This window comes from Triturus cristatus, chromosome 4_2 (genome assembly GCF_964204655.1).
Source record: "Triturus cristatus chromosome 4_2, aTriCri1.1, whole genome shotgun sequence".
In the NCBI taxonomy this organism is placed as follows: Eukaryota; Metazoa; Chordata; class Amphibia; order Caudata; family Salamandridae; genus Triturus; species Triturus cristatus.
Genome location: NC_140586.1, coordinates 433,733,558 through 433,760,125, shown reverse-complemented (window position 1 = coordinate 433,760,125; position 26,568 = coordinate 433,733,558). Strand labels below are relative to the sequence as shown.

Here is a 26,568-nt window from a genome sequence, read left to right as displayed (position 1 = left end):
GTCTGTGGGGCCTTTCCTGGGTGTAGTCTCCCTGCCTGTCAGGCTGATGACTGTCTCCTGTTGTGAATTTGAACCAGACACTAGACAATAGGGGCTGGGTTTGCTGAGTGGTGAACACTTGAGGCAGGATGAGGGGGTGTCACTGACACTTACACCACTTACATTTTAATGGTTTGCCTTCACTTCAAGGACCAGGGATCTTGGCATCTCTGAGGAACTGCTTAGGGCAGGGCTTGGTGTCAATACTCAGCCCCACACTTCAAAGATTTGCACCTGGATAAAAAGGCTCATCTGAGAGACTGCCTCAGATCATCTTTGGACTGGAAACAAGAAGAAAATATTGCACAGCTCTTTGACTTACTGCTTGAACGACTGGACCTGCTCTCTCTTCCAAGACTACTGAGTGACTCCAAGAACCTGTTGGTGGCTGGTTCCCTGCTTGAATCTCCAGGACTACAACAAGTGCCGGAGGCCTCACTTGCTTTTACCTGACCAGAACCTAGCCTTATCCTTGCTTATTTCTTTTCAGCCTCTTAAGGAGGGAGTCCTGACCCCCCCCCTTGCCTATTCTAAAGATCCAGGACTTTTGGATGGTGTCAGAGGGTGCTGCTCCCTGCAATTCATCCTATGTTCTGCTCATCGACTACAAGCGCCACCAAGATCTCCAAAGTGGTTCCGATTGACTACTTCAGAATTTCTCGATGCCCTGACTCCGATCGAAGGCTACCAGTGGTTCCAAAGTCTGACTCCAGCAGCAGCTATCGATGGCTCCCTGACTCTGGATCCAAAGCTGACCCTGATCCATGGCCCCAGCAGTGATGCCCAGTGGCTCCTGTGTGACATTGATGACATCGACAGCCACTCCAACACCTGCTTCAGCAATGACTTGTGGCTCTGATCCTCCATCACTGCAACTCCGACAGAGAGCAACCATTGCATGGTGGTGCTCCTGACTCTGTGAACTCTTCCATCTTCAGTGCCTAGCCTGAAGATAACTCTTTCATCGGGCCTTCCTTGGTCCTCGAGGATGGCACGACTCCTGTGTGCCCTTCTTGAACTTCTCAGCTCTGGCTTGACTCAGAGTGCTTCAGTACTGTCTGTTTCTGAGCGCTATTTTGCTTTAAGTTTAAGAGTTTAAAATTGCATATCTCAAGAGCTACTGACACCTGGGGCACGCTGAGGCATATTTATTTTTAGCAGGGTGTGGATGAGCCCTAGGGCTCCCGAGACCCTGCTGTCAGTCTTTTTAAAAAAAATTCTTTCTTTAAACTTATTACAATTTAACAAAAGCCATAATGCACACAATGCAGAGTATATTGACAAAATATTGACATGCAAAATAGCATGTAGAGTGGCGGTGGCTAACAGGACATCAAATACTTTTTTTCTCTTTAAAACCAACAGTGCAGGTACATACAATAGTGAATCTTGATGAATCAATTTGTTACAATCAGATAGCTGCTTCAGCAATTATTTTTGCAATGAGAGGCACATCAGTCAGTAAGTTCAGGAAGTAGCAACAAGTAAGAGCGAAGTGCCTGCCAAATATTTTTGGGTCGGGAGGCAGCAGAGACGCATAGATGTCGCTGGTGGTATCGCAATACATAAAGTCTCTCAACCAGGCTTTCACCATTTGGTGGTGTAACTCCGCCCCAATGCAGGAAGACCTGTCTCTTGGCCAACAACAGTGCAATTGCAGTAAAGCGTCTAATCCCAACACTCAAAGGTAGAACATACTCCAGCAGTGCCAGCAACAGCAAGGGCGTAAGTTCGGTCTCGACCATTAGTTCCAAATGTCCAAACACTGCATTCCAAAATGCCAGGACAGCAGGGCAATTCCATGTTAAATGAATAAAATCAGCTTGCACCATCGCTCAGCTCTGAAAATTGTCCGCTTTAGTGTGATCTATCTTTGCAAGCAGCGTGGGGGTGATATAAGTTCTATGTATATATTTAAAATGTATACGTTTATGCTTGACATTATTGGATGCATAGAAAAACAAAGGGAGAGAAAGGGTTTCTATGTTTGGGGTACTCCTAGTCCCCTGGAACAAATTTAACAAACAATGGAAGGAGTACACCCTCAAAGGTAATTCAATACCTCAAAGATAAAGAGAGGTGCACTGAAAGTAAAGATTTATCCTTTCTTATAGAAGACCCCTCACTCACCAACCTAGTTGGTGACATGCGTCATCATCGGGGTCCCACCCGGATAGCCGAGTGCCATCCGGGTGTGCTGCGACACCTGATTACAGTGGAGCTGGTGTTTTTTTCTTTTTGTGTAGTGCAGGTGCAGGAAGTGGATTAAAAATTGGTCAGATTTAACTCTCTATCAAAAATTATTTAATCCTGGAGCAACTGAACAATGTTAAAAGGATTGGGGGATACCATATGAGGTTAAATTGACCTGAGGTATCGACAAAAATGTGAAGGGAAAAAAATATGTGAAATAGGTCTACATGTTTCAACCTTAAGGGAAAGTTATACAGGTTTTCGTCAGGACCGATGTTGCTAACCAGGGCGGTCTACACACGCTAAGGTGTACCCTACCCTTGGTTAGAGTGAAAATCCCCTCCTGTATTTACAGTGGGGTAATCCTTACTTGTAATTCTTAAGGGAATATCCCTGTAGAAAAAAGAAGGAAAACAATATATGCACAACATGGTATGTTCTGTAAACTGCTGTCGTTTCAGGCTCCTCTCAGTCGTCAACCAATATTATTATAACGTGGTTGTAGGTGACTAACTCAACAGTCATACTGTTTTGCCAACTTCAGGAATTGGTATAAACGTGCTCCGTTGTGACTTACAAAACGTGAACACTGAATCGGGCTTACATTCACTCGTGATCACTCCATCTATCCAAATGAAACAGAAAAGTGATATTGTGCACTCACAAGGAAGGTACCGGGGTGCACATTTAAAGCGACTAGTGGACAGGTGACTAGCACGGGTGCCATTCGTCCCACATGAGAACACACATTGCCAGTAACTGATTCATACTGACGTGGGCGTCCTTAATTACAACTAAATGAAATAAACAACATAAAAGCGCTCTCAAAAGCATGCGTGCGTGGACGAGGGAATCCGGGATAAGACTAAAGGGAAAAAAGCCGTAAGGGCCAGCCTTACTAGCGTTGCGGGAAAAGCGTGCCTCGAGGATGCCGAGGTCACGTTGCCAGGTCCTACCACAATCTCTAAATGGAAGACACGTGGTAGGTGATTAGATAAAGCGGCATGAAGGGGAAGGACAGGCTCAGTGGTGCCCTCCCACATGAAGTGAAGTTACTTACTTCGTGGAGACACGGATCCGCTGTTCAGCCTAAAACCGTGACCCGCAACCGCGTCTCGACAGTGGCCGAGATACAGTGTGTGCCGGTGCAGAAGTCAAGTAATTCCGGGTGGATGGCAATAGGAGGGAAGGGAGCCAATAGGGATTGACGTGCTCCGGGAGGACGAACCAATGGCAAACGCTCATGAAAAAGAAGTAACATCCCACACACAGAGGGAGAGCGTGGTTGGTATCCAGGGACGCTATTAATTCACAAGCAAGTAGGGAAGCGCCCATCTCACGGTAACGTGAAAGGAATAAAATTAAATTAAAAGGAACAAATGTGCGCGTTGATAAACAGCGAGCAAATTAACCTATTAGTCAAGAGGGAAAATGAAGGATCTAAAATTAACATAATGAAGGGCAAAGGGTCCCAGTAACCAAGATAAGGGATAAATGTCCCAAAGAAAAAAGAAAGAAACCAGTTCATTCATCGGATGGGGATAATAAACCCCGGTGACCAAATCCAAGTCCAGTACAAAAAAGCCCTCATACAGGGAAGGAAAAGAAACAGACAGCCAGGACAGTCACTCCGATACCATGATTGTGGGTTCCAATGGGTAAATCAAAAACGGTATTATTAACAGATAGTCAGATGTGTCATCGTCTATTTTGGAAGGACAGAGTTCCATGGAATATTATCATTCAATCCGCTTTTGTGAGTGGAGAGTCTATACACCCAGCGTTGTTCTTTTTCAAACAATCGTTCTTGCATTCTCTCTCCTGTCTTAATTTGCTCTATGACGGTTCATTTCAGATCATTAGTTGTATGGCCTTTCACAAGGAAATGTTCCGTGAGTTTAGTCATTGATTTTTTGCACCTGATGGTGCTGCGATGTTTGCAAATTCGCTGTTTAATTTTTCTGCTCGTCATGCCCACATATTGAAGTTTGCAGGGGCAGATAAATCTGTAAACTACGTTTGTGCTGTTGCAGTTGGTAGGTGTTCTCAAGGTCCACACCTTACCAGGTTCTAGTTCCAAAGTTTTCACGTTGTCTGTAAGGTGACAGACGCTGTAATTGCCACATTTGTAGTGTCCAGTGATGTCCGGTAGACCCCATGCGTTGAGGACAGTAGTTTGTTGTGCTTGAACTACCATTTTGGGGCGTGTGTTCACTAGAGTGTCCTTTAAGCTTCTGGATTTCCTGTAAGAGAACAGTGGTTTCTCCCATTTAAGATTACCGGTGTTAAGAATTGTCCAATGTTTATTGATAGACTTAGTAACCAGATTAGATACCGTATTGTATGTAGTCACACAAGTCAATGGTGACGTAACCTCTTTATCTTTGAGGTATTGAATTACCTTTGAGGGTGTACTCCTTCCATTGATTATTGGATGCATAACAAGTCTGCTCACAGCAATAGGCCCACATCTTGTCTGTCAAAGGGTGTGCCAGATCCCCCTCCCACTGGAGTCAAGCTATCCTGCTTGAAGAGGGGTGAAACCCCGAAACCGGTCCTAGGATGCTTGTTTCTAGTCCATGGAGGACCTGGCCTGGCAGTTTGGGCTGGACTGTTCCCATTGGGCACAGGATCAAGACTGATTTGCATATGGCTGGGTTCAAACTGGAATGGCATGGTGAGCAAAAAAAATATGGATTTAGGCCCAGATCTCTGTACTGGGGTGAATGTATAACATTGTTCTGCATTCTGTCCATCAATTGTTGTTTTTGCATTTGTCACCCCGAGTTGGACAGGTATGCCCGGATGTGGGTCCCTTGCTCCCCATGCCACTGGTGTCAAGCTATCCTGGCTGAAGGGGGGTAAAACCCCAAAACCGGTCCTAGGATGCTTGTTTCTTGTCCACGGCGGACCTGGCCTGGCAGTTTGGGCTGGACTGTTCACATTGGGCACAGGATCAAAACTGATTTGCATATGGCTGGGTTCAAACTGGAGTGGCATGGTGACCAAAAAAACGATGGATTTAGGCCCAGATATCTGTACTAGCGTGAATGTATGACATTGTTCTGCATTGTGCACTCTGTCCAACAATTCTTGTTTTTGCATTTGTTACCCCGTGTGGGAGGGGTATGCCCAGACGTGGGTCCCATGCTCCCCATGCCACTGGAGGCAAGCTATCCTGGCTGAAGAGGGGTGAAACCCCGAAACCGGTTCTAGTATGGTTGTTTCTAGAACACGGAGGACCTGGCCTAACAGTTTGGGCTGGACTGTTCCCATTGGGCACAGGGTCAAGACTCATTTGCATATGGCTGGGTTCAAACTGGAATGGCATGGTGAGCAACAAAACGATGTATTTAGGCCCAGATCTCTGTACTGGGGTGAATGTATGACATTGTTCTTCATTCTGTCTGGAAACTAGATGTGTGCTGTTGGATGATGTAATTATTGTGGTGAGGGCTACAAACTCTGGGGGCGCCACAGCCAAGGGGCGCAGTGCTGCAACCTAGCGAAACCCGAGTTCTGTGCACCAGAAAAGGTCTAGTGTGGACATGTCACGGTCCTCTGTCAGGTCTGTTACCGAGCACATTTGTCCGTCTCGAAACATGTCACCTATGGTTTGGAGCTTACCGCGAATAAGTGTGCATTGTGCTAGAGCCTCAGTGGTAGGAGACAGCCACTATACCGGACTCGCTGTGACCCGGCCACACCACGACTGGGCCAGTCAGGGTGCTCTTGTTTTATTAGGCTAACAGCGTCTCACCTTCCCATCACGCCCAGGCAGGGAAAAGTAGGGAGATCGAAGCCTGCGGAAACATAGCTCAGTGCCACCATCGCCGACGTCCGTCCCCAGGTGTCAGCTGTATATATCTGCCATCTGGAATAACCCCTCGTTAGGCCTGCTGCTTGCAGGGCACCGGCGTCTTCATTGTAAGCAACGTAGGTGGAGTGAGGCGCCCCAGTTATCCAAGGGGCTCGTATCAGCTTGCACTACTCCCTGACACTTTTGGGTCTGGCCCCTCAGGAGGCTGCTGTTTCGCCGCTCTGTCTCTCTGGGCCTCTGAGCCCCAGTCTCGATTTTTCTGCCAGCCGTACTCTGCTGCGCCGGCCCTGCCCTCAGGCCGCCCGTAACCCCTACCATCGCAGGGCCTCCGAGGACCGCTTCAGGCCGCAGCAGCATCGTGCTTGGGGGTCACAGGCATTTTCACTGGTCCCACCGCACACCACCCCCGCGCCATTGTCCCAGGCGGCTGCCGCAGCATTCAGGAGCACAGATCTCCTTGATGAGACACCGCGAAGCAGTTAGTTGATCGCGGCAGCTTGGGAGCTCCTCGATCAAACCACCACCTTTGTGCTTGGTTAGGCCATACCTCCTGTATTTAATTTTTTTTTTTATTTAAAAGTGGCATACCCCAGTGCCCACCCAGTGCACACCACCACTACTCCCAGCATTTTATTTGTAAGTGGCTTGCCCCAGTGACCACCCAAGGCATGCCTCAACTAGTTCTCACCTTTTTATTAAGTGGTGTTCCTCGGTGCCCACCCATGGCATCCCACTTCATGCCCCTCGTTGAAGGCTGCTGGTGGAGGCCCAGGGCCCCACAGCCCCACCAGCTTCCCTGTTTGCACCTATCATGGGTGCTATGGGATCTGGCATTGCTCCAACCCCATGGGAGAAATTTTCTTTCTCTCCCAAGGGCTGGGAGCAATCAAAGCAGTGTGGGCAGTAAAATGCTTCACAAATGTGTCCCAGGGTTTGGGGACCCCGGGAGACAGTCACTGAGTGGGCAGAGGTGGATGGGATACCAAGGGCGTTGTATGGCTCAAGGAGTGGGGCAGAGTAGCCCCCCTCCTCTTTATGAAATGACCAGTCCCAGGTGAACGGGTCATCAAGGCCCTGCAGAGGCTTGGGGAGACCCGAACCCCTAAAATATACCTCATGTCTCTACCTGGCCCTGGTCCATCCAGGATAGTACATAGTGGTCTGGTGATGAGAGAGGGCCTCAGCCTGTAGAGGGGTAGCGTTGTCTGCTACCCTTATAGTGCATCATGGTTCAGGCGGGCTGTGTTGTACTACTGCCCACAGCCCTTGCCCCTGCAAAGTCTGCCAGTTCTGTCTCTTATTGAGTTCAGAGTTAATGGTCCCGATAATTCTGGGGACAGAGACACTTTTAATTGTGGGTGCCAGAGTTTCCCACGCTTACTGCTCCAGGTGACATTCTGACACACATAAAAAGGACTGTGTTAGAAAAGGGATTCCTGGTTGACAGAGGTCTGCACTCAGGCCAGTCAGGAACAACCAAACTAGTCAGGGTAAAGATAGATACACTAGGGGAGGCAAACATTTTAAAAAAAAATTCTTGGCACCTGCCTGTATGTTTAAAAAAAAAAAAAAAAATGTAGGCCTCTGGACTGAGCCCCCAGAGTTAGGTTGAGATCTGTTAGATGCATCGATCCTCCGCTGTGTGATATATATATCATTTTATTTAATAATAGTTTGTTCCAAAATTCTTATTGGTTTTACACCGAAACACAAGAAGCACTCTTTCTGGACCAGGATCTAGGTTTATGCCAAATTTGGTCTAAATCCGTTCAGTAGTTTGGGCTGTAGCTGTGTCTAAATTTCCAATAGAAAAATGAATGGTGAAAACGCATTTTGGAACTCTTTTTCTTGGACGCTGCTTGATGGGTCACCGTTAAGCTTTATATGTGCAAACTAGTAAAAGAAGTACCGTTTTTTTCAAAGTTTCATGGAGATTCATCAAAATTATTAGCAACACAAAAACGGCATTTCCTATAAAACATAATCCTAACTATGACTACCCATTTGCGACCACCACTGGGTAAATTACCCAGTACACTCACGATGTATTCCGGTTAGTTTTCTCTCCAGTTACAAGCTTATCAGGGCTTGGGGGCAGGTTGGTCTCCGTGGTATTCCACGGTTTCACCGACAGCATTGTTTTTGATTGCTTTTAAGGCTCACCATGCTCTACATATTATTCACAACAGGTGCTCGCTAATATTTGACCTTGTGATAGACGGGTTATTATTTGTGAATTTCTGCAGGTACGGGCATTTTTTATTGGAGCCAGCTTTAATAGACCACTGGGACTCGGGATCTCCACGTTGGGTATTTTTGCCTGCAGGTACAGAAACTCGTGGTGAGAACGGCGGGCCACAGATATCCTTATTGACACTAACATTGGTGCTTTGCATACCGTTCAGGATCCGGTGAATACTGTGAATACATATATGACTGAAACTCCAAATCTGATGTTTGCTTCAGAATCTGCGCATGTAAACTTACAGCCGGTTCGCTGTTCTACGGGGTGCCGGGTTTATGTGCCCATACACTTTAGCCTTGAAAAAGTCAGTTGGACGAAACACGTGTCGGCTGCCAGTGTGCTTTTGTGTTTGGATCTTTGAGAAGAGAAGAAAATAAAGGAAAAATAAATATTTTATGGACTCTCTGTGATTACTCTGTGGGCTACTACCTGCATTACAATTTGGACTGACTCAGGGTGCCTCAGCATATGTGCATGTTATTTGTGAACTCGATGAGGAAGCTTTTCCTTAGAGTTTGTTCCTGTCTCTCTGAGGGTGGAGGGAGACATTTTGCTTTGAGAGCACCACAGTATACTATACACAAGTGTTACTTTCCGGCAGATGCATTACTAAGATGTGCATTTGTAATAAGGCATTGCCACCTCTGGGGTTCTGTGGAATGACCTTACCAGGTTCCATGCACCATGTGTAAATAGTATCCATCATAACCTTATCAATCAACATCTGTACGTTCAGGAATGCTAATCCCTTACAATAACACAAAAACTAGAGAGAGGAGACTGCTTAATAATAAAGGAAGTGTGTATCACATACATTAGACTGCAGATGAGCTTTTGAAATTTGCACCTAAACAGATAGTGTGTACACTCTGCAGCTGTATCCCTGCGATTGCCAATGTATTCAGAAATACAAGCTCTTGGGATTCTTGATCATTTCCTTTCTCAATTGTTGTATTTGGTCAGTGGCCTTTATCTGCCAGTGCCTCCTTTGCTGCAATGTTGGTCATGGCTTCTTAGCCTTGGCATCAAACTATTTGGAATTTTTCCCTAAAACCTCGATCTAACCAAGGAATTTGTCTTGGACTGTCCAAATGTGGGCTACAATGGGTAGATCCATACCGCAATCTCAGAAGACTGACTTTAGAGTAACAGCCATGTGATAAGTCATCATGGGAATAATTTACAAGGTGATTATCTTGAAAATCTTTCATGGAACCAACCCTAGGGGACCCACATTAGTTACCATACATTGTAATGGCGTGCTACTGGATCTAAGTTACTTACATACAATAAAATGTATGCTAATGGCATGATTTGGGTATTGGAGGTTTTTGCTTTTGAATTCAGAAATCCAACATGTAATAAAGAGACATCAGTATAAAACAATGGGATCCTGCAATCCCTGAATAAAAGTTCATCTCTAATTTCCTTATTAAAGGCAACTTGTGACTCTGTTGTCACAATGCCTGGTTCCAGAGCCGGCAGCCAGGAGAAATGCAGGCCAGAAAGCATAATTGAAAGTAGCACTTTAAAAAACATAAAGAAAAATTAAACGTGGCTTTTCCTTCTTCTGCCATGTTTTTCCCATGTTAAATATCAATGGGGTAACCCTGTGTTCCTCAGAACCTGTTTGTCATACGTTGCATGGACACAAGTGGTTCTGCACTATCACCTGTGAAGCACCTAAATGTTTCAATTTATGAATAATGTCATTTAACCACTAAATATATTTCACTCAGTAACCAAGTTGTTGGGACCTACATGTTTCTTTTCTTCTATATAATTCAATCATACAAGCGACTGTGCAACCATTTACTTTGGAATCCAGAAGCAAGTACCAGTTCAATCCAACAGAAATACTTGTGTTTATGCTTTTTTCATGAACAGTGATAAGGAGAAAGGAGACATTTATGGCAACATGTTTAATTATTCCATATTTTAGATACTTAAAGGAAATATCGAACCTCTGTAAAATGTTCTACACATTCTGAGCTACTATGCTTTTAACTATGATATATTAAAATGATTCTAATTTTTTTTGTTGCACATATCTAACGGCTTTTTGGTGTTTTTAATTTTGCATTATAGCTTCCATATGAAAGATTACCACAAATCTGATCTAAGTGCTTTGTGGGAAGGGTTATGGGGTGACCATGTATTAAATAAGGAATAACATACTCCCTGCCATAACTTGTAAGAATTTTGCATTTCACCTCAGAGTTCCATGATCATTTAAAGGAATTTGGTCTGTGGCCTTGTCCTTCTGTAATTTCACGGAACTCCGCGAGCACTTACAATATATTTATCATGTACAGCAAGGAGTATGTTATCTCATATATGGTTTTCCAATCTTAGGCCCTCTTTATGAGTTTGGGGGATTTTTATGCTGGTCTAGTCTGCTTTCTTGCACCTAAATCCGCGGATTACATGTTTTCACCCTGGAATGGAGAATAACAGGATTGGCCCAGAGATGACGAATCTTCTGCTGTGCATTTTTCTCTGGTTACAAGATAATAAATGATGTAATTTGCCACTTGCTCTGAAGAGGTAGAAAGTGTCAGTGGGGAATGCGGAGTACATAGTGGTCTGGTGATGAGAGATGGCCTCAGCCTGTAGAGGGGTAGTGTTGTCTGCTCCCCTTATGGTACATCATGGTTCAGGCGGGCTGTGTTGTGCTACTGCCAACAGCCCTTGCCCCTGCAAAGTCTGCCAGTTCTGTCTCTTATTGGGTTCAGAGTTAATGGAGCCAATAATTCTGGGGACAGAAACACACTTTTAATTGTGGGTGCCAGAGTTTCCCACAGTTACTACTCCCGGTGACATTCTGACACACATAAAAAGGACTGTGTTAGAAAAGGGATTCCTGGTTGACAGAGGTATGCACTCAGGCCAGGCAGGAACAACCAAACTAGTCAGGGTAAAGATAGATACACACTAAAATTAAACCGTGCTCACTCTATGGTAGCTTGGCACAGAGCAATCCGGCTTATCGAAAAAGGCAAAGTGTAAAGTATTTGTGCAATCACACACATACACTCTCACACACACACTCACACTAACACAATGAATACACCACACAAAGATTCCACACAGGTTTAGAAAAAAAAACATTTATCTGAGCAAAATGAAACCAGAACAACAAAATTCCAATCTGTAGAAGTTGAGATATGATCTTTCAAATATTAAATACAAAAATAGTGCTTAGAAGTCACTAGCAGTCAAAAGGTTATTTGAGGTCACAAGGGACCAGTGCAAATCCAAAGTTCAGGTTGACCATGATGGAGGGCAGGCCGGCTGCAGGACCCATGCAGGGCCCGTTGAGAAAATACCTTGGATGGAGCAAAGCGTTGCTGCTAAGTGTGTCAATCTTTTCTATGCAGTCTGGTTGCTTTGTCATCCTAGAGCTTTGCGGAAGTGAAGGCAATGCATCGATGAGCCGCAAAGAGCGTCATCGTTGGGTTGCGCAGGCTATAGAATCTGTCATCGAACAGCTCCTGTGTCGAAGGGCTATGCGTTAGTTCCAATCTGAGCTAAGGTGACGAAGCATGGGTTTTGTAGCAAAACAGCTGCATGACTCACTTCTGAGGCCTATAATGTGGAGGGGGCAGGAGGCATAGTCTAACAGCACCAGCAGAATTGTAGGAAGACTTTTGTGTCCCTGTGACTTAAGAAAACAGGAGGCAAGCCAACAAAAACTTGGAGATAACTTGGAGGAAAGGCAGTGTCCAGCTCTCCTTCAGCAGAGTCAGGGAGCAGCAGACAGCAGGGCAGCAAGCAGAAAAGCAGTCCAGTTGAGTCCTTGAAGCAACACAGCAGCCCTTCTGACAGAGCATCACTTCAAGATCTAGTAGTGTATGATTTTAGGGAGACAGAGACCCAGTACGTATACCCCTAAGTGTCGTTGGTGTTGGGAGTGAAGTCAAATCAGCTCTCTGAAGTGCACAAGGATCCTGTTCAACCCAGTCCTGTCTGCCAGGCTATCTGTGGGTGGTAAATAAGTGATCTGTGTGTGGGAAAGGCACTACCTATTGAAGTGTAAGTGTCAGCCCCTCCCATTCCTCCCTGCCCAGGAAGACCCATCAGAATGCAGATGAATGTAGATGAGTGTTCAGAATGCAGATGAATCTCACCTTCCAGTGTTTGTGGCTATCTAGAGAGAATGCACAAAGTGTAGCTATCAACCATCCCAGATGTGTATTGAAGACAGGCTGTCAGGCACACAGAGCAGTAAGTGCAAAGAAATGTTCACTTTCTCTAAAGAAGCAAAAGGAACAAATGATGGACGGAATGCTGAATAATGCAAACATTCACACCCACTCACAAAGACCTGGGTTTAATCGACCTTTCTTTTGCTCACCACACCACCCCAGTATGGACCCATATGTAGGCAAATCAGTCTTGACCCTGCTCCTCATGGGAACAGTCCAGCCCAAACTGCCAAGCCAGGTCCTCCCTGGACTAGAAGCAAGCATCCTGGGACCGGTTTTGGGGCATCACTCCATATTAGCCAGTCTAGCTTGAATTCAGTAGCACAGTAAACACTTGACCCACATCTGGGCATACACTTACCACTTAGGGCTACAAAAGCAGAAAAAACAAATTATGTACAGAATGCTGAAAAATGCAAACATTCACCCCCAGTCACAAAGATCTGGGCTTAATCCATTGTTCTTTTACTCACCACGCCGCCCCAGTTTGGACCCAGTCATATGCAAATCATTCTTAAGCCTTCCCCTCATGGGAACAGTCCAGCCCGAACTTCCAAACCAAGTCCTCCCTGGACCAGAAACCAGCATCCTTGGACCGGTTTCGGGACATCACCCCTCATCAGCCAGGCTAACATGAATCCGGTGGCGCAGTGAGCACGGGACTCTCATCTGGGCATACCCTTCCCACTTAGGGCGACAAAAGCAAAAAATGATGGACGGATTGCTTGTTCCTGCACATAAACAACCAATGTGCTTTTGCTGTTGCTATGTGTGCTGCACAGCGCAGCACACATGGAAACAGCAAAAATTAGGAGAAATAAAGCATTTCTCTGCATTTCACCTGTTTAACATCAGGTTTTCCCTGGTCTTAATTTTGGCACTGCCTCCTACTTATGCTGCTCTGGTAAATAGGGGGCAGCGTCAAAATCGATGGGTGTTGCTGTGGAACGCCCACCACAACACCCATTGCCCTCCCCTTTCACACTAAGTACAGCGTGAAAGGGTGCCTTATTTACAAGGTAGCATTAAGTGGCTTAACACTGCCTTGTAAATAAGGTGAAACACATATCACCACAGGAACGTCACTAAAAGTGACGTTCCTGTGGTGATAGGGGCTTGTAAATATGCCCCATAATGTTTCCAGTGCACCAAACGGGCATATAGTTTTTCACTATAACCAGCTCCGGCATAGAGTTTCAGTGTAATCTTTTCCACAAGGCAACGATCAGAGACACAGTCATAACATTAGAAAGGTATATAAGTTTACAGTTGCCTAAGCAAAATAGCATCTCTCCTAAGAAGGCCTAACAAGGATTCTCACAGAGCAAACCTTTATCTGCGGTGTGTCACACTAGGTGACCAACACCGAATCCATTCCCAACTGCAGCAATCTGTGAGACTTCATGTAAGAAAATATCTATAGAGTAATAACAATCAAAACTTAACTACCCATCGACTTTAACATATGATTCTCACAATAAAAATGTCAGACCTACTTGCTTTATCATAACATTTCGTAATAAACAGATCAGGTCTATACCCATATTCATTGCCTTTCCACCATAACCAACACTGTCCTGTTGCATCAAGTGTAACTGTTGACTCAAACCAAAAGATGTGCAATACAGGCAGTCATTTTAGAGGAACCACTCAAATATGTCCCAATCAAGTCCCATACTCGGGGGAACCAACATATGGGTGGTGCCTAATCCCTTCTCTTAGTAGGACTCCGGAAGCTCTTTTTATTGATCACAAAAGGTCGCCCGACTGTTGCAGTGTCAAACCAGACTTAAGAATATTTGTAGATTATTGCAGCTCTAGGCTCCCAAACAGGAAATTCCACTCTGAATTCTAAAGTTAATGATTCCATCTTCCCAGCTATGATGCTGCCATAGGAGAAAAAAACTCCATAACGTTTCTAGTTATCTAAGGCACTTTAATATCATTACAAAGTCCTGTGTGCCCCTCAATGTTCAAGCTCAGGCATTCATTCTGCTTAGTTCTGGCTCAAACAGCTGGATAAATATCAAAATGATCACAGCTGTGTGGGGAGAAGGCACTTTTTATGTGGAAGCACACAACGTCTGCCTAATCAAAAGGTATATTCATAACTAAGCACATGTGGGTGGGGCCCAATATCCTGTCCTGGCAGTGCTTCTTAAAGCCCTTTTTTTAGGGTAATAACATAACATATCTGGTAATATCTGCAGTCTTTGTTAGAGACCTAGAAATGATTAAAAATGTGGCAAGTCTTGGTGAAATAATTTGAAAAGTAATTGCAAAAATAAGCTTACCTTTATTTTCTTTTTCCATCTAGTGGCAGCGTTGTTTTTAGGCCTGCAGTTGATTGACAAAAGTGCAAATTTATGGCAGGCTAAAGTCTTGGGAGGATTTGTTGGATGGGAAGCGCTAAGCATAATTATTCTTGAAGTGAACTTTTACTTGACACGAAAAGGTAAATTGCCATTTATTTTAGGTATTTTTTTCTGTTGTATAGAATATCAGAATGTTAACTTATTTCATATTTTTCAGGTTCAAGCGCTTATGAAATTGCAGATAAAAAGGTACTGTATTTTTTATGCCATTGATTTTCTGTCCCTCATTTCAAGTTTATAAATAAATAACTTTTAAAATAGACTGTCGAGAGGTGATACACAAAATCTGAATTTGTCTTCTGTTAACTTTGTACATGTTAATTAAAACAGGCAATGACAAAGCCAGTAAGTCTGGCTTGCATTTTCAGATATTAGCTATACCTATTATATTAGACAATGCTTATTCAAATAATGCGCCTTAAAATATATATTGTAATTGATTCTTTTACAAATGCAGGATCAAGAATGCATATTTCAAGGAGAAATAGTGAATTTATCAGGAGTTTCCGCTCAGCTTGTTGCGTGCATGGATTGTAGTTCTTCATACTTGCAATCTTAACTGATATACGAACAGTACATTATCAGTGCTTTTGAACCATCCCTGCCATTTGTTGCTTTTCTGTTTTTTAAATAACCTTGAAAGACCTTTCTGGTGCTGATTCACTAAGATAAGTAAACATGGTTAATTAAATCTACTCCTACACCTCGAAGCAGCCCTCCACTGTTTTGTTATTCACCATTTCCAAGAAGAGATTTACACCAAAGTGTACACTTACATGTGGGGGGGAGCTTCCTACAACATAATTAACAAGTGTTAAATTACTACTAGTGACTCCACCTTTTGGTGGAAATCTCTGCCATTGGGGGGGCAGATCTTCCTATGGGAAATCCGACAGAAATGCAATAAGTTTTTTATTTTATTAAAATATATATTTACAAATATTTTAATATGTAATATATGTAAAACCATTTACAATGTGTTATTACGTAGATCATTCATTTTAGAACCCAGCTCCCATTGCCTCTGTGCGGTTCTCTTGCCAATATCTAATCGTATTTGGTAATTAAAATCTTCAAATTCCAAAAAGCGTTCCTTCAGAGCATGACCCAGGACTAATTCTTTAACTGCAATTGTAAGGAAATTTACCAGGATTTTCCTGGGAGACTTCCTAGCAGGATTTAACTTGAATCTCACTCTCCAAGTCAATATCCGGCCTATCCTGAAGTAGTCCATCCTTCAACAATTTACATATGAAACCTTTGATATCGCTCTTTTCTAAACCTTCTGGAATGTTAAGGAGTCTCAAGTTATTACGCCTGGATTGTATTTCCAGCCTTTCCATATCCTCCTGTAACTGCTTATTTTGTGCTTTGAGATTTGCAATATCACTTGCATTCTCGGACAGGACGACTGCCATGGACTTCACCCCCCCTTAACACTAAAGTACGCTGTTCAAGTCCATCTAGTTTTTCCTCCAGTATCCTGCACTTCTCCTGAATACCCTTTTGGTTACCCTCCGAGATTTCAAACTTTACGAGAATGTCCTGCCTTAGGTTAAATAATAGATTTTCCACCAAGTTTTCCGAAGATGGTCCCACTTAGTTCGTGTTCTTGTCCCCAGGTCCATCAGCACCACCCAGAACCGAGTCTGTATCCTGTACAATTTGACCATCATCAGCCATCTTGATATCACCCAATACAGAAAAGTGATTTTTTTAGCTGTAAAGGCTCCTTATGGGGGAGAGAGTGGGTTTCCTCATTCCCTCCCCCCTGTGCAGTAACATGCTCCATAATCTTGAAATATGACCTGAGAGAGGGGAGAGGTTTCGCCGTTCTTTAAGTCCGCACCTCTTAGTTTTTACAGTCCCTTTGAGCGCTTTTTTAATAGGAGATACTGCCAGGGGCTCTTGCACAGACAATTCAGTTATTTTCCCAGATAAACCTTTTCTTTCTGGAACTGGTATCTATTTCTTCTGTGTGGGACTAGAAACTCTTCACCAGAAGAAACATTCCTATTTTCCGCGCCCTCCTTGGATGCCTGTAGTAGAATATCTCCAGCAGCCTGCACAGAACTTCCTCCAACCACAGCTAACTTCGGCGTTTCATTTACGGAACTCATTGATTTATGTTAATGTTATGTTAAGGCGATTTCTAGAACGCACGATTACCCAAAGGTGTCCTGGCGCAATTACCTGTTTGTGGGGAACTTTTTCCATCCACCCCTGCTGGACTGTACACTTCCTAGAGATTTGTCCTTCTCTCCCCTTTATAATGGTATCGGGCGCGTTCAGCTCTGTTCGGAAACAACATCCCTGGCCAGATTGATTGGCGTTTCACTGCTGAGGCTCTCGTTCTGCTGCCTGTCCCTTGGATGCAGTTGTCTAGTGCTGACTCTGCCAGATCCAGTGCGGTAGTCAGCAAACGCTGTCACAGCGCGGGACCTCCTCCACCAGGCCGCCACCCAACACCAAACCCCTCGGTACTCACCACTGGATCCTTGGTCTGTACCCATGCCCTTGTTCAAGCCCCTTCAAGCAGGTAAGTCTATACTCTGCTTATCTCTGCGATATTCAGTTTGCCGCCATTTTACCTCAAACCGCCATTAGATGTGCATTTTCTTCTTCCCTCACCCGGGAGCACCCGCGGCCGGCGTTAACTTGCCGCCATGTTCCTTGGTCATGTGACTACACTTGCAGCCCAGTAGCTCATTATAAACTAAAGATGTATTAAATAAAGTAATATAAATATAAGAATGTTATATGTGGATAATAATTATTAAATAATAATTTAAATAGAAATTAGCCACAATAACTGTTTTATTTTTATGCAATTTCAGTGTGTATTCATTTACTTTAAATACTATTTTTTAAGTTACTTTTTATGTGTTTGCTCAAATGAACTTTAAGCTTAAAAATAATTTGTATGCCAACATATATACATAAGTGTGTATATATATATATATATATATATATATATATATATATATGTGTGTGTGTGTGTGTATATCTACACACACACACACATAATTTCAATGGCAAACTTATTTAATTATGTCAACATTAGGATCTATGGGGTGTTACTTTTATTCACTCCATTGCGTGCAATACCAGTGGTTGGCCATGGAGTACTACATTAAATACTACAAAAATGTAGATCTTTAATCAAGACCCTTAGTATAGCATTTTCGCAGAGTTGTGCTCTTTGTGGGGTGTGGTAAAGACCATGCTAGGGCATTTTCTTCAAGATGTTTTCTTCAAGTTATTCATTTCAATTCAGCTAGGACAGTGGCACAAAGTTGCATGCCTTACAGTGAATGGTCTGTAGTGCATATATGGCTGAAGGTACATACCACCTACAACTGTTCTTAACAGCACAGCCAGTCACAATATATTAACACAATCATTACTTTAAATGGGAAAAAAGGATTTCTGAGCGCATGTGCCTCAGCGTTTTGTGGAAGTACCATTTAAGCAGTGGTTTGTTGAAAGAAATTGTCTAACATGGCTAATGGCTTTCTCATGGTCATGATCCTGTTTATTATTACACTGAGTCAGAAATGTGTGGCTAGAGAGTCGTAGAGAAATCTGCAGTTAGAGTATCCACCCTAAAAAATGTTACTGAAGGTACGTACATTTTTCTTCTGGTGATTACTTCTAGCTGCTGATTTTTTTCACTCCTGGATCAGTATCAAAGCTTTACATAATAGAGGTGTGTTTGAGATGGTGAAACGACCCAAAGACCTCGAAACAAAGATGGACCTACCCCAGCCTCAGAACTAACCTACCAGAGAAAAGACCTGAAGACACAAGCTGCTGAACAATGCAAAAGACATCCCCATGAGATGGTCACATCATATTAGATAACAGACCCCCAAACACAACAGGCATGACTGAGAAGAACAACCTTAACCAGCACCCTAGGGCATAGTCATAGACCTAGACATAGTCATAGAAATGTGAGCTCTAGCTTATGAACATAACATGACAAAATGCAAAGGCAGAAAAAGCATGGCACCCGGAAAGCAAAGATATACCCTATCAAGAACAATGTCATCAGCAGATGATGCCCAAGCAAGTGCAACAATAGGTCTCTGTACAACAACTGCAAGACATAAAGGAGAAAAAGAAGATTTTATTTGCCAAAAAAGTAGGCCAGCAGTAGCAAGGAAGAACACAAATCTCAGCTTGCATACAGTCTTTAGTACCAAAACAAGGACTACTCAGGAAAGAACCTTATCTAACCAACAAATAAACAACTGTTCCATTATTCACCAATAGCCTTGCTACAAGGTAGCAACAGAAGAAGAGATCATACTTCAGAAGAGTACAATTGCGTGTCAACCTCAGGCAAAACAGAAGGACAAAGAATCTGTCCATAGAGCAAAAAAGAAAATGAAGGAGTTGCTGCTGCAGCTGAAACTGTCTGATTGAAGGTGACCATGGTGAAGGAGACATCTTAATAAACATAAGTAACAAAACCAGTTACAGAACGCCAAGCCCTGGAAAACCATTCTAAATATGTTAGAGTTGGTAGAAGCAGCTGGAAGCCCACATATGGAGAAGTAGCAATTGGCAGCTTATTTCAAATGATGTTGTTCTTGCTGTTTTCAATTAAAAAAATCCAGTTTTGTCACAATAATGTAATGTTTCTTGGACCTTCTGCTAGCTCCCTCTGCCCTATTCATTCATATTAGTTTGCTGTTGTTCAAGTAACCAGTTTGTCCCACCACCTCCAGATTACATTAGAATAGAGTGGACAGAATCAATGTTCATGATGTTTGATAAGAGTGTGCTACACTTTGCTGATAATGTAGTATGTACCAAGTTGAGTGCCAATGCTGCGCAAGGCTTTCGCCTACTCTTATTTTGACTGTGTGTTTGAATTAAACAATCACATAGTTGACTCCTTTTTCGGTCAGATTTAATCAAAGAAGTAAATCAATTACATCATAATTTTCTTTTTTTACATTTTTCAACTACTCATGATCTCTTCATAATAAAACCACACCGTGTTTTAAACAATAATTTTGTGACACAATATAAGTACAAAATTGTAAGAATTCGACACCTTCCAAAATACAATTTTAAACAAAAAAACATTCAGCTCTTCAACATGCATACACATACACATACACACCCATTCATATTCTTCAATAAATATACAAAACTAAGTGAACACTGTGTCAAATGACACGTGAAGGCCATCCAGAAAAGTTATTTATACTTTCATTGCCTATACTCTTTCTTTTCTTGAAAATAGTTTTTTAAGATGAACGATTGGCCTTTATTCGTAAGGTCTACGCGTTTCGGAACCCGTCTCTTGCTGGGAACCTCATCAGGACCAATGTACTGAAACAAATGAACAGAAAATTGTTTACCCAATGTCCTATCTCTTAAAAACTGAGGTGATTGCGCTAAATTTTAAAGTTCTCACCTACAACTTCAATGCAGTCAATGCCTCACAGGGGACGTGTTTAGCCGTCTACCTCGAACTGTTGAGCCCGAATTATTCTGTCAAACCAAACAATATACAATAAGCAATCAAATCTGGTCTACCTTACCATGCAACAATAGATAAAACTCTCTCTACGTCAGCAGTCAGTCTGTCTAGTGGTATGGCGCTTACTTGAAGTGTGCGTCATGGTGAGAAATCACGGGGGTCTTTGTTAATTCTTTCCGACTCCTCGGTGTGATTTATAGTCTTTGCACCGGCCGTTTGTTTAAAAACATGACTCCAAGGTTTGCCGGTCGTATTCGTACCGCTGTGTGTCAAAAAGAAAGCGGAACTCGTAAACATAGATTCTTAGTTGTTGTTTGTTGTATCTGCAGAAATGCTGATGGTTCGGATCTCACCTTAGTGTAACGAATTTCCCGCGTCTCGTTGGGATTCTGTGGCTTCGCTGCTCTGCTCGGTGTCCGTTCTCGTGAATGTGTATTCATGGGTAATTGGCGCGTTACGTGAGGACGTCACGTCAATCTAAGTGCTTCTGGGAAATGTAGTTCTTATGAGCTCGTGGCCTCTTTTTTGAACCGCAAAACTTTGTTTTGTCAGGAAAAAGGAGGACGGTGATATTTTGTATGGATCGCTGAAGAATTCTTTGTTGTAAATTGCAAATTAATAATTGGATTCCACTTGTTGTGACAGGTCAATTATTGTGTTTATGAAAAGGTTGAAGTGTATTATTTGCCAGGTAGATGATCATGGCATATCTGAGTAGTGACCAGTCAGGCCCGTAGCTGTGACAGGTGACCCTCACAGTTCTTTGGGTTCAGTTTGTCTTGATTATGTGAACTTACATACTCGGTGGGGATTCCCGGAGGATCTTAAAGGTGTCATAGTGATGTGTATCAGCACTTGAAGTATGTCATCTAGTCGTTATCACCTTCCTTCCTGTTCTCTGAATCTATAGGTTGAAAATTTCGGAGAGTTCGTTTAATCCGTCAACTGACGTGTTAAATTTAATGATTAACATTGCTTCCCGTCTCAATAGTTTTGAGTCCAGGTCCCCACCTCTCGCGTCCTTTTCAACTTTGGAAATGATGGTCCATCTCAGCTCTCTTTCTGTGTGGTTTTTCAAGGTCCAGTGATTGACAAGTGGTGCATTCACAATGTGTTTGCGAATTCTTGATTTGTGTTGTTGGATCCTCTGTCTGATTTCTTGATTGGTCTTACCAATGTACAACTTCATGCATGGGCATAGTATTCCATATACCACGAATTTCGATTTGCAATTTGAAAACGTTACATGTTTCCAGTTGATACCATTGTGTGAGAAAAAATCTCCCTCGATGGTTGACTCGCAGCATGTACAGGTGCCACATTTGTGGTGTCCTTGTATGGGAGGTAAGCTGAGGAAGCTTCTGATTGTAGCATTTTTAGTTTTGGGCATGGCTGCCCGTACAATTTGGTTGGCGATACTTTTGTCCTTTTTGAAGGCAAATAGAGGAGTTTCTTTTAATAACGGATCCAGCTGTCTGACTAAGTGCCAGTTTTGATTGATTGTTTTCTTCAGCCAGTTTGACGTTGGGCCGAATGTGGTCACGCAGACTATCCTGTTGATCTTCGCTGGTGTTTGTTTTTCTAACAGTGTCTCTCGCGGGGTCCACCACGCTCTTTTTATGGCTCTTTTTAGGAGTTTCTTAGGGTAACCTCGTAGCAAAAGGTTATTCTTCAGGGTTTCAGAGTGGAAAAAATATTCGTCTTTAAAAGTGCAATTGCGACGAATGCGCAAAAATTGCCCATAGGGTAGATTTTCCTTGAGGCTTCGTGGATGATTACTAGAGAAATGTAGAGCCTTGTTCCTGTCTGTCTTTTTTTTGAAGAGTGTCGTGGCTAAGTAGCCGTCCGTGATGTAGATTTCAACGTCAAGGAATGCCATTTTAAATTTTGAATGATTCATGCTGAATTTGATGTCTTCTGTGCGGTTATTGAGCCACAAGAAAAAGGATTGTAGTTGTTCTTCTTCTCCAGTCCAAATCATAAAGATGTCATCTATGTATCTGACCCAACTTCCAATATACTCTGTAAAGGGATTGTTGTGGTAAATGAAAGTTTCTTCGTATTTGGACATGAATAAAACAGCTAATTCTGGGGCAAAAGGACAGCCCATGGCCACGCCTTTTATCTGGTAAAAGAACTCATCTTTAAAGCTGAAATAGTTGTTTTTCAGTGCAATTGTTGCTAGTTCCATTATGAATTGGGAAGGTACTTTCTCTGGTTTTGATCGTGTGTTGAGAAAGCTGTCCAGTACTGCTAGGCCTTCATCCTGCGGTATCTCTGTATATAGGGACACTACGTCTAGTGTCACTAGGAAATTGGTGCCTTCAACAAATGTCATTTGGTCCAATTTTTTGAGAAAGTCTGTTGTGTCTCGGAGGTAAGATTTTACTTCCTCCATAAACGGTTTTAAAAAATAGTCTACAAACTTTGAGATCGGTTCTAGCAGTGACTCACAGCCCGACACAATTGGTCTGCCTGGGGGGCAGGTTAAATCCTTGTGGACTTTAGGTAACACGTAGAATACTGGAGTGCGTGGATGTTTGTTTCTCAGGAATTCATATTCACGTTTGCCTAGAAAACCTTGGTCAAAACCTTTTTGGAGTATGTTGAAAAGTTTTCCTTGGAGTTCAAAAGTTGGGTCATAAGAAATTTTTTTGTAACAACGTGCGTTGTTAAGTTGTTTGTTCACCTCTGCCGTGTAACGATCTGTACCCCATACCACAATTGAACCGCCCTTGTCTGCTTGCTTTATTGTTATTGATGTGTCATTTTTTAATTCGATTAAGGCATCTCTTTGAGATTTCTATTCGAGACCGGAATCACGCAGGTTCCTGCCTGAATTTCAAGGGAGATCGAGGAATAACTTTATTACCTTTTCTGACACAACATCATCCAGTGGAAGTGAGGCAGAAACCCCGAACAATCGCCAAGAGTTTAACAGACGAGGAAACTACCAGCAAAACTTCCAACAACAACCGTCTTTTTTAGGAAGGGGCCGCCAAAAACCACGAGGCAGAATGCGATACAGCAACCAACCATGGGAAATGTCAACGAGGAGACACAACTACAAAAATTAGACAAATCCCTGATTTATAATCTATCAGACAAAATTTTGACACATGCGGAATTGAGCGTGCTGGAAAAGGGCTTGACTTTTGTTCCCTCTAGAGACACCAACTTCATCCAAATCAAAACCGAATTCATCGAATTCTGCAGAAAAATCCGTCTGACCACCTTCTTTAAAGATAACCCGACGATTACAAAAGTCGAAACCACAGGCTTAAAGAAAAAATCCACTTTCTGCCCTCCCCCAGGAAAGATTCCCAAAGAGGTCATCTTGTTTGAGAAAGTCGTACTATCTGCCATAACAGATGTTGAACAAAAAATGAAACGACACACAAGATCAAACATCACCAAAACTCAAAGAGATGCCTTAATCGAATTAAAAAATGACACATCAATAACAATAAAGCAAGCAGACAAGGGCGGTTCAATTGTGGTATGGGGTACAGATCGTTACACGGCAGAGGTGAACAAACAACTTAACAACGCACGTTGTTACAAAAAAATTTCTTATGACCCAACTTTTGAACTCCAAGGAAAACTTTTCAACATACTCCAAAAAGGTTTTGACCAAGGTTTTCTAGGCAAACGTGAATATGAATTCCTGAGAAACAAACATCCACGCACTCCAGTATTCTACGTGTTACCTAAAGTCCACAAGGATTTAACCTGCCCCCCAGGCAGACCAATTGTGTCGGGCTGTGAGTCACTGCTAGAACCGATCTCAAAGTTTGTAGACTATTTTTTAAAACCGTTTATGGAGGAAGTAAAATCTTACCTCCGAGACACAACAGACTTTCTCAAAAAATTGGACCAAATGACATTTGTTGAAGGCACCAATTTCCTAGTGACACTAGACGTAGTGTCCCTATATACAGAGATACCGCAGGATGAAGGCCTAGCAGTACTGGACAGCTTTCTCAACACACGATCAAAACCAGAGAAAGTACCTTCCCAATTCATAATGGAACTAGCAACATTTGCACTGAAAAACAACTATTTCAGCTTTAAAGATGAGTTCTTTTACCAGATAAAAGGCGTGGCCATGGGCTGTCCTTTTGCCCCAGAATTAGCTGTTTTATTCATGTCCAAATACGAAGAAACTTTCATTTACCACAACAATCCCTTTACAGAGTATATTGGAAGTTGGGTCAGATACATAGATGACATCTTTATGATTTGGACTGGAGAAGAAGAACAACTACAATCCTTTTTCTTGTGGCTCAATAACCGCACAGAAGACATCAAATTCAGCATGAATCATTCAAAATTTAAAATGGCATTCCTTGACGTTGAAATCTACATCACTGACGGCTACTTAGCCACGACACTCTTCAAAAAAAAGACAGACAGGAACAAGGCTCTACATTTCTCTAGTAATCATCCACGAAGCCTCAAGGAAAATCTACCCTATGGGCAATTTTTGCGCATTCGTCGCAATTGCACTTTTAAAGACGAATATTTTTTCCACTCTGAAACCCTGAAGAATAACCTTTTGCTACGAGGTTACCCTAAGAAACTCCTAAAAAGAGCCATAAAAAGAGCGTGGTGGACCCCGCGAGAGACACTGTTAGAAAAACAAACACCAGCGAAGATCAACAGGATAGTCTGCGTGACCACATTCGGCCCAACGTCAAACTGGCTGAAGAAAACAATCAATCAAAACTGGCACTTAGTCAGACAGCTGGATCCGTTATTAAAAGAAACTCCTCTATTTGCCTTCAAAAAGGACAAAAGTATCGCCAACCAAATTGTACGGGCAGCCATGCCCAAAACTAAAAATGCTACAATCAGAAGCTTCCTCAGCTTACCTCCCATACAAGGACACCACAAATGTGGCACCTGTACATGCTGCGAGTCAACCATCGAGGGAGATTTTTTCTCACACAATGGTATCAACTGGAAACATGTAACGTTTTCAAATTGCAAATCGAAATTCGTGGTATATGGAATACTATGCCCATGCATGAAGTTGTACATTGGTAAGACCAATCAAGAAATCAGACAGAGGATCCAACAACACAAATCAAGAATTCGCAAACACATTGTGAATGCACCACTTGTCAATCACTGGACCTTGAAAAACCACACAGAAAGAGAGCTGAGATGGACCATCATTTCCAAAGTTGAAAAGGACGCGAGAGGTGGGGACCTGGACTCAAAACTATTGAGACGGGAAGCAATGTTAATCATTAAATTTAACACGTCAGTTGACGGATTAAACGAACTCTCCGAAATTTTCAACCTATAGATTCAGAGAACAGGAAGGAAGGTGATAACGACTAGATGACATACTTCAAGTGCTGATACACATCACTATGACACCTTTAAGATCCTCCGGGAATCCCCACCGAGTATGTAAGTTCACATAATCAAGACAAACTGAACCCAAAGAACTGTGAGGGTCACCTGTCACAGCTACGGGCCTGACTGGTCACTACTCAGATATGCCATGATCATCTACCTGGCAAATAATACACTTCAACCTTTTCATAAACACAATAATTGACCTGTCACAACAAGTGGAATCCAATTATTAATTTGCAATTTACAACAAAGAATTCTTCAGCGATCCATACAAAATATCACCGTCCTCCTTTTTCCTGACAAAACAAAGTTTTGCGGTTCAAAAAAGAGGCCACGAGCTCATAAGAACTACATTTCCCAGAAGCCCTTAGATTGACGTGACGTCCTCACGTAACGCGCCAATTACCCATGAATACACATTCACGAGAACGGACACCGAGCAGAGCAGCGAAGCCACAGAATCCCAACGAGACGCGGGAAATTCGTTACACTAAGGTGAGATCCGAACCATCAGCATTTCTGCAGATACAACAAACAACAACTAAGAATCTATGTTTACGAGTTCCGCTTTCTTTTTGACACACAGCGGTACGAATACGACCGGCAAACCTTGGAGTCATGTTTTTAAACAAACGGCCGGTGCAAAGACTATAAATCACACCGAGGAGTCGGAAAGAATTAACAAAGACCCCCGTGATTTCTCACCATGACGCACACTTCAAGTAAGCGCCATACCACTAGACAGACTGACTGCTGACGTAGAGAGAGTTTTATCTATTGTTGCATGGTAAGGTAGACCAGATTTGATTGCTTATTGT

At 42.8% G+C, this 26,568-nt stretch overlaps 1 protein-coding gene across 3 annotated transcripts in view; it reads left to right on the top strand.

Moving 5' to 3' along the window:
* The window catches only part of LOC146834526 (ferric reductase 1-like), a 594,548-nt gene that overhangs the window by 542,080 nt on the left and 25,900 nt on the right, over positions 1-26,568 (top strand). For all 3 annotated transcript variants that reach the window (XM_085601924.1, XM_085601923.1, XM_085601922.1), the window contains 2 exons: positions 14,823-14,960; positions 15,038-15,069. In XM_085601924.1, coding sequence (XP_085458050.1) covers positions 14,823-14,960; positions 15,038-15,069 — 170 coding nt within the window. The remainder of the gene's footprint in view (positions 1-14,822; positions 14,961-15,037; positions 15,070-26,568) is intronic.